The 14,731-nt window shown below is 43.9% G+C and overlaps 1 protein-coding gene across 2 annotated transcripts in view; it reads right to left on the bottom strand.

Moving 5' to 3' along the window:
• Nucleotides 1-968: 968 nt before the first annotated feature.
• TBXAS1 (thromboxane A synthase 1) overlaps nucleotides 969-14,731 on the bottom strand; it is a 208,990-nt gene continuing 195,227 nt past the window's right edge. For both annotated transcript variants that reach the window (XM_085049584.1, XM_085049585.1), the window contains 4 exons: nucleotides 7,514-7,602; nucleotides 5,244-5,381; nucleotides 3,303-3,465; nucleotides 969-2,699 (listed from right to left, as the gene is read on the bottom strand). In XM_085049584.1, the coding sequence (XP_084905710.1) occupies nucleotides 2,625-2,699; nucleotides 3,303-3,465; nucleotides 5,244-5,381; nucleotides 7,514-7,602 (465 nt within the window). In that variant the 3' untranslated portion in view covers nucleotides 969-2,624. The remainder of the gene's footprint in view (nucleotides 2,700-3,302; nucleotides 3,466-5,243; nucleotides 5,382-7,513; nucleotides 7,603-14,731) is intronic.

Below are 14,731 nucleotides of genomic sequence, written 5' to 3'. Positions count from 1 at the left end.
ACTCTTAGCACAGACTCAAATGAATTTACTTGCACACATACTGTCCATGTTCAACTTGGATGCAGCTGGGAAAGACTCTTGGTTCATTTTCCAAGCCTGTAAAATGTGATGCACAGCTCCAGCCAAAGCAGGGCTGGTTTTTTACCAGTGGAGTCAGTATGTGAAAGGATGCTGGTGGAGAGGAACCTCAGTGCATCCCAGTCATACCAGGTAGTCTGGGAGGAATATAGGGAAATTATCTAAGCAGCCAGGGATCAGGTTAGGAAAGCTAAAGCAAGCCCTGATAGAAATAAATCTGGCCAGGGATGTCAAAGGCAACAAAAAAATCTTCTATAGGTATATCAGTGTTACTAAGGGAAATATGGGACCTCTCTAGAAGGAAACAAAAGCTCTGGTTATCCAGAACTTGAAGAAAACTGAGGTACTCCATGACTTCTGCCTCAATCTGCACTGCTAAGTGCTCCAGCCACACTGCCCAGGGACTGGGAAGAAGACTTTATACAAAATCCTGTGTAAGAAAGGGACAAACTTGATTAAGGTTGGAGTATTCTGTCAAAAATTAAGCAAATGACAACCTAATTCATACAAGGAAGACAAGCCTTTGACAGATGACTTCAGATGGAATAAGCTCCCTGCTCCTTCAGGTAGGTGGGAAGTTTTCAGGCAAGGCCCATCCAGCTTTTGCCAACTGTGTACATAAGCTGTACAGTAAATCAGCCTCCAGCATACTGTTTTCAAGAGGGGAAAAATTATGGATAATGTGTAGAAACTAAGGTAAACACAGCATGTTGCTTTTCAAATAAGTAACAATCACTCCATCAGCAATTCACATAATCAGTGTGTCTCTAACAGGGCACTTCTGTTAACATACCAGAGATGCTCCATGGAAAAAGGAACAATTCCAAGACTGCCTGGTCAGTACTTCACCACTGCTACCTATACTGTTCTGTTTAAAAAAAAAAAAATACCACATGAAAGAGAAAGAGACAATCTTTGAGGAATAAGATCCAGTAATTTGATCAGTGTTCAGGCAGCATGTGGGAAGAAGGCAGCAAAAGATGCTTGCTGGAGAAAAACTAGGGACTTAGCCAAGCATCAGTGAGCAGATGGCTCCTTCCAGAAATCCTTGCAGTGAAGCTGAGCAGTCAGCCTCTTCCTCCTGCTGCTGCAACACTTCTCAGTGCACACCACCCAGAGAGGTGCTGTACCTAAAGAAACCTCCAGCAGGCTAAGTCAAGCAGGCAGAAGGTCAGGATTTGCAAAGAACCAAAGATGCTTCCTTATTTTTAGAGTGCCGCAAGAATTTTTGTTACATCCAAAAATTTTAAGGGGAAAATATGAGAATAAATAGATCCAAAAAAGAAGGATGTTGAGATTGTGCCAATCTCTTCTCATGGTTCTGTTGTGGTTTAACCCCAGCCAGCAGCTGAGCCCCTCAGAGCTGATCATTCGCTCCCCACAGAGAGATCAGGGAGAGAATTGGAAGAATGAAAAAACTTCTGGATGGAGATAAAGACAGTTTAATAGGTAAAGCAAAAGCCACACACAAAACAAGGAATTCATTCACCATTTCCCATGTGCAGGCAGGTGCTCCACCACCCCAGGAAAACAGCTCAGCAGGCAGAACAGTGACTTGGGAAGGCAAATGCCATCACTTCAAATGTCATCCCCCTTCCATCATTTGCTCCACTGTCACACAAGGAGTCAGGAGAGCTGCTGGCTCTGATGATCCCAAATCCCAATCCTTACCACTGGCTCCACTGTATGCTTGTTCTGAATTTCCTTTTCAAGGAGCTAGACAGGGATGGAGCCAACTACAGTGCTTGGAAAGGCCTCCTCATGAAGCAGATGTTGTACCAACACCTTCTGATTACCCTCACATTTCCTCCAGTCCTCCTGCTGGCTTTAAATTCACATCTTCTTTGTCTCCACCTTTCCAACAGCAGCTCTGCAGCCAGGAGAATGGCTGTCACCTCATTTCTTTGGTCTTAGCTACTGGAACTTCACTGGAAAGCCAGGGAATTCTTCATTCCTCTTCTGTCATGCTGATGCAGTGTGCCAAGTGCAAATTGTAATCTAAGTGTATTTAAAATCACTTCAAAGCATGAAGGAGGTACAACTCCTGCTTGATAGACACAGGGAGAGATCAAGCATTGTGCAGGAGCCTCAGCTTTGATTATTGGTGGAGTTCATGATAAAATCCAATGTATTACATCCCAAATCTCCTTTTGTAAGCTGTGGTGCCTGTGGGGCTTTCTCTGGAGAAAAGTCACAAGTGCGTGAGGAAGATGTGTCATCAATGAATTGAAATTAAAATCTACTGTAAATTGTGGAAATTGAGCATGAGGAAAGCATTCTCAAGGATAAGTGAAAAGAGTTGTGATGTGGAAAAGCAAGTGGAAGTTGGATTCTTCTTTACAGGTATTGTTCACAGCAATTTGAAAACCTCCAAAAAAGACTGTGGAGTCCATTTTAAAATCTTTGGAGGCTGTCCCACAGGAGGGCACTGACCATCAGTGGGACTTAGGCTCCTACCTGTCCTTGGAGTTTTGAAATGTAATTACACCCAGTGAGTCACTAACAAAGGATCTCATCCCAGAAGGCTTCAGGATGTACATTTCCTTTTAGCGAGATTCCAGCACAATGTAGACTCCATTTTTTGGTCCAAGTGTGGCTTTGGATTTGAGCTGCAAAGGAATCTGTAAGAAAAAAGAGCACCTTATGTACAGCTGTATGTTGGTATAACACCCCCACATACAAAGAGATTTTTGCTGGAGGACCAGTTCACACCAGGATTACTGTGGAGGCTGTAAAGTGCTTGTTTTACAGTCAGCTCTGGTGGTATAATATTAAATAGAATTTACAGCCAGAGGCTGAGGCAGTGGTTACCCAGGTATGCTGTAGATCTGAACAGAAAGAAATTAACTCTGTAAACTCTGAGAAAGTGCTGGGTGTAACATCCATAGCAATAGCAAATAGTGAAGTGCTGAGATCCCATGAAATTTGTACAAATGTTCTCACTCTCTATGGATTATGATATTTTGCCTGTGGTTTTGCCATACTGCTCTCCATTAAAGGAGGGCTGTGAAACAGTTTCCTTTTTTTGAAAAAAAATATATATCTTAAATCCCATTTTGCTCAAAACATTCAGTCCAAGCCTCTTGTCCCTCATTATTATGGAAGTGTCTCTAGCAGTTTTCTCAAAGTAAGAGAAGCAATAAAGCCAAATTAATTGTCCTAAGACACACTGTCAACTCCCTCACGTTAACAAGGATGATCTTAAAGCCTCTGCATGTACAAACCTCAGTCTCAGGGCAGGTCTTGAACTGAAACTTCTGCAAAATCCTCAGCAGAGTCATTTTTGTCTCCAACAGCCCCATTTTCATGCCAATGCAGCCACGAGGTCCTGCCCCAAAGGGCAGGTATGCAAAGGGATGGCGTTCCTTCTTGGCCTCCTCTGTAAACCTAGAAGGTGCAGAGATGGAAACCAGCTCAAGAAATGCTTTTTGCTCTTGATTCCATGTTTTCAGTTAAATCTCAAAAGCTGGTTATTTCAATAGGTATAATGGACAGGTCGACTATTGACAGATTGTGTCCTGACATCTTAGGTAAACAGATAACTGACTTATGGCCATCAGCCTTTGTCAGCTGGTGATTTCAGGAGAGCACATGGGGACATCAGCATTATTCGAAGCTGTCTTTAATGAATTGTCCTTGTTTGAGGACCATGCTCAGGTGCAGACAGGCTGTCTGTGTGGAGCTTTGCACACGGGAGGGAGAAATTACAGCTAAGGGGAACCTGATGGGCTGAACTGACTAGAATTAGCAGCAGCACTTCCTTGCTGTGCCCTGCAGATGAAGATAACAGGAATTGCTCTTTGAAGCTGGCAAGGAGGTTAATGCAATTCTTACCTTGCTCACCCCCATATATCACTCTGGTAAATTTAAAGTCTCCCTTGTTTTACTCCTATAGCTGATTTCAAAATGAAATATTGGGGGGAGGAAAGGCTGTAGCTGAATTATTTTATCTTATTTTTTTGTTATGCTCTTATTTTATAATTCCTACTAACATTGCCATCTGATACAAGCTGAGGAGTATTAGTAATTCTGCATCATTCCTCAGGGAAGTTTCGAAATGGAATTAATCTCAGAGTCATAACAAGCAGCACTGTGTGAGTCAAGGGGACTGCAGCCCCCATAACCCTTTTACCCTTTCACTCTACTGTTATAATGATGAATAAACAATGAAGAAAGCACTTCTAGATAAGCATTGCTAAAAATACCCATCCCAGACTTCCAGTTACTGCTAACATTCCTCTCCAGCAAAATCTCTGGGCTTCTCTAACCCTGGCACTGCTCTTCCTCATGGCCAAAAGAGTCTGATGGAGCATCTGCTTAGGTTTGTTGCAGAAGGAGCATTAGGCAAACCCACCTACATCAGCCATGTGTTGTCTCCCTGGCAAAGGCAGCTCTGGGCTGCCTGCCTCACACCCAGTTGTTTGTGGAGCAGGCACTTTTTATCTCAGGAGACTTCTCAGTGTAGTGGGAGCTTCAAATGCATCTGCCCACAAAACTGCTTCAAAATATAGCTGCCCATAAAGGTAAATTGTGCTTCCACACAGCAGCGCATCAGCTGGAACTGTCCCTGTAAGCTCATCAGCACCTGTACAAAACCACACCTTGACAGGCTTCCCCCCATCCCCAGAAAAGAATAAATGCTCCTTGTGAAACTGTGTCTTATCCTAACTTACAGACAGAGAGCAAATTCCCAGAGGCAGACAGGGTGGGTTCCCCACTCACAGTGTACCCACAGTGTAATGGGATTTCAGGTGAAAAGGGTGCTCTAAACCTGCCAGGAGCAGGATGAGTTTCCCAGGTGCATCCCAGGCAGTGAATATTCTATCCCACCTCAGAATTTCTGCACCCAGAAGTGACAATGTTCACAGGAAGTGATTTGGAATGAGGTCTGAAAAGCTGTGCCACAGCCCAACCTTGACCAAACCTCACACCTTCACTGGGACACACCACTTGTCTAATTTAGCAGAAATAACATGTTTTCACGTTTTCATATTTATTTTCTAAATAAAATTCTGCACCTCTAGGTGGAAACACTGCTTTCTATGAGCAGTGGGTGAGTGTGGCTGTGAAGGAGCAGCAGAATCTGCTGCTGCAGGTTGGATTTCTGTGCCCCCAGCCCCAGGTAAGGATTTCAGCCTTAGAATGAAAAGCATAACTCCACATACCTCTCAGGAATGAACTTCTCAGGCTCTGGCCAGAGCTCAGGGTTGTGGTGAAGGTGTCCAACTGCAGTTTCAATGACAGCTCCAGCTGGGATGTGCTGCCCCAGCACTACACAGTCTTTAGCTGCTTCCCTGGTGAATCTGCAACAACATCATGATCCCCAGATTAATAATAAATGGTAAATACACAGCAGGAGAGATCTATAAAATATCTGCCTTCATGTGACCATTCAGTTTCTGGGGTAACACTTTCTCATAGATAAATACACCACCTGTTGCTGATGCCAGTGTCTTCTCAGGTGATAATCCTCTCCACTTAGAGCTCCATGGCTCCACCCAGCTGGCTGATTTTGGCCTTTTCACAGCAAAGCATTTCTGGTTGTGCTCTGTTTTCCAAAGCATTAACTGCCAAACGACATTTTTACTGCTGATGTTGAGTTTAGACTAATTTTTTATGAAAATTGATGATGAAATGTGTCAGTCATCTCTAACAACAGTTTGCTGGTTTGCTTCCAGGGGAAAAAAAAAATATATATAGCAAATATGGCTTTGAGTTTGTTTGTTTGAGAAGCTCCTCCCTGTTGGTGCAGCACCTGAAACTTAGCAAGGGATGGGTTTTAATTTTAGGGCTGAGTGTTCTGCTGCTGCTGCTCTAGAAGTACAACCAATTCAGGAGCCTTGGAAATCCACATTTCACATGCACTCCTCAAAGACAGGCACGATGTTAACAACAAAACTCTGCAGTTTTGTCCCACTCTGGGGTGATAGGTGACAGGATGGTCACTGCAGATCCCAAACCAGAACAGACCCAGGTGGGTGCCCTGCTGTCTCAGTCTGGGAGGTATTCCCTGGCACCAAGGCAAGAAAATGCGCAGAAACTTCCTTTGCTGCTTCCCACACTCTGCCCAAAAAGTTGAACAAAGATTTCAGCTCCAGGGCTGTCAGTCTGGTATCATTACAGAAACACATTCTTTCCTTGCTGTCACCCATCTCTCTCTTTCTCATAGACAAATAAATAACAGAGGCTCCAAAGCTGGAACAAAACACTGGCATGCAAGCAAAATTTAAAAAAAAAAAAAAGCATTGACAAGCTATCTTTTTCATTCTTACATGAATTTGGATGATAATGGAAACATGAGTTCTGGGGAGAAAAATTCTCTGGATAGTAAGTTCATTAAAAAAAATAAAACCAACTCATTTTATAACAAATTTGGGTGCTACTGATTTTCCCCCTAACTCAGCATTATCCTTGTCATAGGTAATTAACAGCTTTCAGTGCACTGGGCTGTCCTACCCATTCCACACCCATCAATCATTAAACACCACTGACAGCACCAAACAAAACTTCAGAACAACTTTGCTCCATTCTCGTTCTGCCTCCCACCTGACAAACACTGATTGTTTCCCAGTGATTGCAGCCCAAACTCAAACACCTCTCTCACTTTACCCCAAAACAGTTTCCACTGTTATCCCATGGATAACATAGTAAATCTCATAATTTCATCCAGGAGCAGCTCTCTTTGGTATTTCCTCTCTGAACAATCCTGCAGATTCCCATGGAAAAAATCTTGACTTCCAATCTTGTGAACATATAGAACAGAATGCGATTTTAATTTTTTTTTTTTTATTATTTTAAGGTGCTTGGAATCATGGGTTAAATTTTTCAAAAGCTCAGATTTGCCTTCTTTCCAGTCATCTGATTTTTCCCCTGAGCTTCAGGAGAAGCATTGCAACTGGCTGATCGCTTTGAAAAATTCTATTTCTTAATATTTGCATTTACGCTAGAACTAGTCTTGTGGGAACTGGGATAAAACTTTCCAAAGTTAATGGAAGTTACCATCAGTTTAGCTCTATCAGTACAATGCGGTGCTAAGCGTAAATGAGCCAAAGTTCAGTAAACACGTAAAATGCAGCTTTCTGAATGTGCAACCCTTCCACAGCTCAGGGCTTTAACCAGCAGGGTAGGGATGGTTTTTGGTGCAAATCCCCAAAGCCTGAGGCACACAGGAGCAGCAGCCTCTTCATCTAACCTTGGGGATGTGAAGAATGGTGAGGAAGCAACATTGGCCAATTCACTGTAAAAATGTGCTTTAGAAACACCAGAATTAGCCAGTTTTCCTTCACCAGGCTGCATTATATCCTTCAAATGCACAAAGCAGTATTGATGTTGGCACAGAGACTGAGAGACCATGGGTCTTCCAACAGCAGATTTCTGGTTTATAGAGCCAGGGAGCTAGCAGGAGTAATCAGAAGGAAGGAAAAAGAAAAGATACCTGAATGCAGGTGGATACATTCGCAATGTCTCTGCAATCACCATGTCCAGATAAGGGAGTTCTTGCACATTTTGGTAATCAGGGACCATCTGAAAGGGCAGGACGAAAGGAACAATTACATTTTCTCACACTGAAGTGCCAAACTCATCTCAGATTAGCTTTTAAATCATCTATTTTTTACTGGGCATCTTTCCTGTGGAAGAACTCGATGTCTCATCTAAAACAGTAAATGATAAAATTATACAAAAATGTGGGCAGTAATTAAATGTGTGTATAACATTCCTTTCATCATCAAAACGCTCTGGTGCACAGCCCAGCTGAAGATATAATAATAAATCAACTTGCTAGGAAGTCTGAAAAGCAGGTCATTCCAGAGAGCACTGATGGCTACAACAGAGCTATTGTTTTGCCCATGTACCAAAATCTGCACCTTGCTTCTTCCCAAGGGTGAGAGCAGAGCTCCCACTGTTCATGAGAAAGAGCAAATCCTTCTGTTACTTTTGTTAATGTTGGAGCAACCCCTCTGCACTTTCCCAGGCTGAGCAATAAAGCAAAGTGCTGCTTGTGGAGGAGTGGAGATGCATTGGGAGATGCTGGACACTGATGAGGAGCAGCATGAGGTGCAGAGGTGCTCCAATCCCACCTGCCAGCACTGCAATAATACCTGAATTCTGTTTCCTCCAGCCCTTGTTGAATTTTTCACAGTGGTCAATGCCTGAGCTTTCCAGTTTTCCAGTCCTATATTTTGTCCAGTCCTACAGAATTGAGTTTTCCAGTCCTACAAAGCCATCCAGCCCTTGACAAGGAGTGCTGAGCACTGAAACCCCAGCAGGGCTGGAGCTCAGAACAATTTGCCCTCTGACTGGCAACAAACAGACAACGAGTGACACCAAACAGCAGCAGTGACACAGCTCAGCACATGGGAAAACAGGGAATTTCTTCCACTGCTGCCTTCCTTGGAAAAAGGACATCTTCCCTGTTTTATTCCTTGCTCTCAGCAGAGGGCAGCCAAAGAACATCGAATAACCTCACCAGGAAAGTGGAGTTTTGTTTTAAATTAGAGCATCTCCCAAAGACTGACACAGAGTAAATTGGAGAAAAGCACAGACGTCAGACTAGACTAAACCTTTTATGAAGATTTGGGGCCCCTGCCGTTCACAAAGGGGACTGGATTCCATCCTCCCTTTATTTACTACAGCACTTTTCATGTATAATGCATATTTTATTGAATTTTCATGCAAAAACATATGGTACATACTGAAAATACTAAGCAGAGAACAACTCCAGATGGTATGCAGAAAAGGCATACAATAGAACAAGGATACCTTGCTGGATTAGGGTATCCCACTTATTCAGCACTAAGCCACCATGCACCATTTCACATTCACTGATCTCTTCTAGGAAGGAAATAGATACATTCTATTATCCCCATTTTTTTGGCTCAGGGAAGAAGAGCAGAAGCAGAGAAAGCAATTTGCACAGGCTGAGTGGAACCACTGTGTGTGCTCCTCTCCCAGGGGAGAAGATGCAACTCAGCTTGTCAATAGATGAAGTATTCTGTCAGTATATGACAAATATTATCAATACAGGAAGTCTGGGCTGCACTGACTGCCTTTCAGTGTGGCTTTTATCCTGTGGTGGTGTCTGCAAACTCAGACCTTTGGCTGAGGTCAGTGGTTATCAGACAAAGGGCTAGGAGCCTAAAAGCCACATATGAACCATGGCTGTGTGAGGATCAGTGCTGCCAGAATGTCAATAGCTACACCCAAAGCTGGGAGAATGATTTTATAAAAAAATCATTTTTTAAATGATTTTTCTGCAAAGCAAGGGATCTGAGAGCTGCCTGATTTTGTGGGGGAAGTCAGTAGCAGAGGCTGGAACTGCAGTCTCCAATTTCAGGTCTTCAGGACACAATTCCCCTTCCCATGCCCACAGAGGTGCTCAGTGCAAATGCATGCTGTGCTGTGCATGCTTTTATTTTCCCTGCTAATTTTACAACAGTCTTTCAGAACTTCCCCCTGTCCTTTCCACACTGCTCTCCTGCATCTCTTGGAATCCTGAGCCAGCATCAGAGTCCTGTTCCTGCAATCCCTCCAGATTTCATCCCAGGCTGGCTGAGAGGAGCCCAGGCTCAGAGAAAATGAGTGGTGGAGCCAAGAGCACACCGAGATGTGTTTGATTCTCTGAACTGTGCTCTTTCCACTGGGCCTTCCTGTCTCTCTCATAATCCCTCTACTTACTTCTGGAGTCAATAATTAAGATAATTATATGGTAACCTGATATAATAAGTAGCCACTAAATCAAACCATACATCAACGAATAATATAACACTAAATTATCGGAGCTTTGATTTGCTCCTTCAAATAGCTTCTATACCTTCGGGGGATTAGCAGCTCAGAAAACAAAACCAAGGTGTAAACCCAGCTGATTTTCCTTAGAAGAAAATTCCTTTTGCTTACATAAAGAAGGAAGGGTCAGTCAAATGGCAGCAGAGTGAACTCTGCTATCACGAGCACGACAGACACATCAGTCATTTCCTGCATCTGATGCAACTTAATTATTGGCACTTCCATGCTTTTAGCATCAAAGTAGCTGGACCTAATTTAGTGGTTGTTTGCAAGGTCTGACCTACAGCTGCGTAAAGTACACACAAGCCAAGCATCTCTATTGAGGAAGGACAGTTTGTTGCTTTTTTTTCCCCTTTCAAAGAAAATATTTTCCATTTGTTTTTCCACTCCCTCTCTTAGAAATATGCCTTTAGCCAAGCACATTTCAAAGGAACGTAAATATGCTTTTTTCCCTAAATGTCCCTATTTATATCTATCAACTGCTGGCAGGCCTGCTGGGGTGAGGGTGGTGTTGTGCAAACATGCCACTTTAACCCCCTGAAAAAAATATTGTCTAAATTGCCTTGGACTCAAGATGGGGTGGTTTGTTTTTTTTTCTTTCACTAAGGAAGATTCCTGTCTTTAACAAGCAGAGATGGGGGGTGTGAGGGAGGAGAAAGACATTGTATTTAATAAAACATCCTGTGTTTTAATTTTGCAGCCACTGCTTTGCACAGCAGTTTTTCTCATGCTTTGCACAGCCTCGTAGTGTCTTTTCCTCCTGATGTGGGAGTGAAATGGCCATGGAACATCTTGTGGCATTTCTCTCCAGGCATTGCTCCCCAGTTTGATTTCTGGAGGTGTGCTGGTACACCCTCACCAATCCCAGACCATTCAATCACTTCTGGCATCTGGTTTGGCCACGGACTCTCCTTTATGACTGACAGAAAATCACAAGCCTCCATCACTTAGAAAAAGATGGGAAATTAATTCTTCATCCCACGGAGTACCCTGAGGTGAAATACCAGCAGTGATTATAAAATTGCCTATGTGCTACAAGGATGACGTGAGTTTTAATCCTCACATAAACTCCAAGAGAGATAACTACCTTCAGATCCACCTCTGCTTCTCAGCATTGGTTTTAGCGTTTTCTAGGCAGGCAAACCTATTTTTTACCACCGCCCTCAGTTCACTTTTAATTCCTCAATGAACAGCAAGGGAATCCGAGTGCTGACAGGAGAGGTCTGGCCAATCTCTGCTGCAGTTTGAGATGTTCCTGTTCCCAGTTGCTCCTCTTTTCTGGCTGGGCTTGGTGTCACCACAGCCAAGTCAGCAGAAGGGAACATATGCCTGCACCTCAGCTCCTTCCATACAAGGTCCAGCATGAACTCATCTCCACTGACAGCTCAAGACACTAACTTCCCCCCAAAGCAGCTGATGATCATCCTCCTCTACCTCCTCTGTTTTGGGAATGGTAATTCAAAGCACACATCAGTGAATAAGAGATTTCCACCCATCCTATTGGTCGTGCTCTAGTGATGTTCAGCATCCAGGAATGAAAAAAAAAAAAAAAAAAAATCAGAGAAAATGTTGTGCAGCTGACAGTGTGACGTGCACCTGAAATCAATTTAGCAGCAGCAAAGCCTGCTGAGACCACATTCCTCACAAGGAGCACTGCTGAGTCACAGCCTGATCCTGAACCAGCTGAGGTTTCTGAGGAATTGCAATCCAAATCCAAGGGGTCAGGGGTAGGTGTGGCTGTGCCAAAGTCCATGGCAGAGAGATTACTGCAGATCTGCTCAAGCACAGATCAGATCCATGAGTTATCTGAGTTATCCATGAGCCCACCCACGTGGGCTCTGCCCCAAAATGTAGATTTTGGATAGCAATAGGATGGGAGTCAAAAAAGAGCCAGCATCAGCCCCAATTACTCTCTCCCAACTCCCTTTCAAATGGCTAAAAGAGCTCTTCAGACCACAGCCCTTCACAAACAGGTCAATAATGTTTCTTGATCAAATGGATCAAAAGTTGCTGATAGGTAAAAGAATCTGTCTGTGGTTTTGACCTCTCTTTGGTCACCTCCAAAGGAGGTGCTCACACCCTAACAGAACTAGAGCCTCACTCAGCCTCAGACAGTGGGGAGAAATGCAAAAATGTGAAGTACAAGAAAGTCACATTAGGATTGTCCCATGACAACTCTGCCAACAACCAACTCAGGAGAGAAAAGATTAGACACAGGACTGCACTGAAAATGCAGATTAATGAAAAAAAGGGATGGGATGGTTTAACAGGTATTTATCTTTAACTTGCTTAAAGAAAGCTTGTCTCATGTTCTACCACTTCCATGACAACATGCTGGAGCCCCAGTAAAGCACCAAATCAAAGCCTCCACAATCTCAGGTAGCAGGACAGGGACAAAGCTGACTTTTCCTGATGAAGAGACTCTCTGAGCTGCCTGGCACCTCTCAGATCCTTCAAGCACACCTTGCTAGCACTAGAGCCTCTATCAGCATTGTGCCTTGTCATATTATCTCAGAGATCAACAATAAAGTTCTCAGCTCCATCCCCTCTTGCCTCTTTCCCAGAAGCAAGAAAAAGCCATCCAAAACATGTACTCCAAAGCTTTTCATTCAGTTCTTTCTTCCACGTGGGTTACCTGCCACCTCTTTCATCTGCTTGGCTTGTCATTGAAATGGAATTTTGTCAGGCTCTCACCCCCACCCTTGGTGGCTGCTCACCATGTTTGGCAAAGTTCCTTTGCTCATCGAGGCACATCTCAAGATGTGACAACATTCAGTACTTCAGGCACCTCCAACCAATTCCTCCCAGCTCCTCCTAAAGACTGCGAGTGCCAAACAAATTTAGTCTGACAGCTTTTTGCTCAAATCACCTGCCAGTCACCCTCACCTCTAACTCCACCTCTCCCTGGGTTCACTGCCATGCAAACCCACTGACCAGGCACAGAGGAAGGAGCTGATTTGCAGGTTCAGAGCTGGTGGGAAAGGCTGGCACAGCAGTTTTACACTGATAACCACATTACACATAGACCTTGCAGCCAAATTCCGTCCATTACTTCGGTGCAAATCCACGCAGCTCCCTGGGGCTGTGTCAGGTTAAGGGAGAGGAAAATGTGGTTCTGAGTGCTGGGGAAAGAGCCAGAAGGTGTAAGGTTCCACCAAAGTCAGCTCACTTTACTGTTGCTTTGCTTTTTGAATCAAAGAATTCAGCTCCTGACAGAAGACAGAGCTGCACTACCTCCAGGAGCTTCCATGGTGCTAAAACAAGGTCTTTGTAGCATCACTGCTCACGAGGAAACTTCTGTGAGATAAAAATACTTCCTGGAACTGAACAGTGTCCCAAAGCCAAACAGATAAACATAAAAGCTGCAACCAAAACAGTCAGAAATTCTCTTCCACCTACATTACTACTGACACATGGTGATCGGCAAGAACAGAACGAGTGCCAGCAGGTAGATGATTCAGAAAAAAGAAAGTCAGGAAAAAAGAAGAAAATCTCTAAGGAAATACTTTATGAGGCAAGCTGTGAATTAAAAGAAATGAGAAAAAAAATCTGTTTCTATTTAGGTTTTGTGAATTTGTCAACTTCACCCAGTCCCAGAGAAGTTTGCACCCTCAAATGAAAACCAATTAAATCTCTGTAGGTGAGACTGGGTGCCTGGGGTGCTCTGCTGTCCCCAAGGAAGGTGCAGTCCCCAGAGTGTTGACACTGCCAGGCCAGGCTGCATTTCATACACAAAACCCCTCACTACACTGATTTTTGTCATTTTGCTCAGGTTAGGTGCAGAAGAGCAGCTCCCTGTGGCAGTGGCTCCCCACCTGCATGCAGTGCACGCCTTGCTCCAGCTACTTGTGCTGTGATATAATCCCTGGCCGTGCCTTGCAGCAGCCTAAGCTCATCAGAGGCACAGGGATTGCCTCTTTCTCCCCTCCTTAACACTCAGCCCCCAGGAAATCCTCCCTGCTTCTCCCCACAGCCCACCAAGGCTCCAAAGTCTCTCTTTCCACCCTTGTCTGACACAATCAAAATTTCTACTTGGGTGGCAGAAATGCTGAATGGTGAAGGATCCCAGTGGGAGGGAAGCAAGGAGGAAATTAAACAGGAGAAAGGACTGCCAGGGGCCCAAAAGGCTGAGAGAGAGAATTATAAAACTGGGGTAGGTCTGTCCGAAGGGCATGTCACCAGTCCAAAGCACATTAACCACTGAAGTTCTGCAAGACTTAATCCTTCCTGTTACAGAAGTGTCCCTTGATGGTTGCTGCAGATCTGCAGGAATAAAGAGGAAGGATTTTTTTTTTCTTTCCCCTCTCAGTAGACATTCATGGTATCACACAAGAGCCAGATGATTTAATTTAATCATTCCTCCTCCAGCTGGTATTTTCTGTATGGAGGTGACAGTGCTTTAAATTAGGGCCTTGCATATAAAAGGGCCTGTGTGTTTAGTTTAATCAAATGTTCACTTCCTCACGTTATGTTTATATTAAAAGGCATCAAGCATGAATTTTCATGCTGTAAATAGTGGCTATCTTATGGGCTACGTGCTGAGCTTGTCTTGGGTTGTTCTTCACTCTTTGGCAGCCTTATGGGCTGAGAGGTGACTCAACCCCAGGCATGCAGTTTGGGGAAATATGCCCTAGAGAGCACAGTCCAACCTGGGAGGAGATCAGAGCTTTACACAAAATAAATTCCTTCAATTCACCCTTCTTGAGCCAGTGGCTGCTTAAGTCACTGGCTCCAGCAATTGCTGGATGAGACCTTTTCAGAATTAGTAAACAGCAAAACATCCATAGCAGAGAAACTGCAAGATTCTCTCATCACTCAGCGTAATTATTATTTGCTCCGACAAGGGCAGGTCAGTTTTAATCCCATGCAA

This window comes from Lichenostomus cassidix, chromosome 1Ab (assembly GCF_008360975.1).
Source record: "Lichenostomus cassidix isolate B80296 chromosome 1Ab, HeHo_3.0, whole genome shotgun sequence".
Taxonomy (NCBI): Eukaryota; Metazoa; Chordata; class Aves; order Passeriformes; family Meliphagidae; genus Lichenostomus; species Lichenostomus cassidix.
The sequence above is the reverse complement of the archived record's forward strand: the minus strand, read 5'-3'. Positions and strand labels throughout refer to the sequence as shown.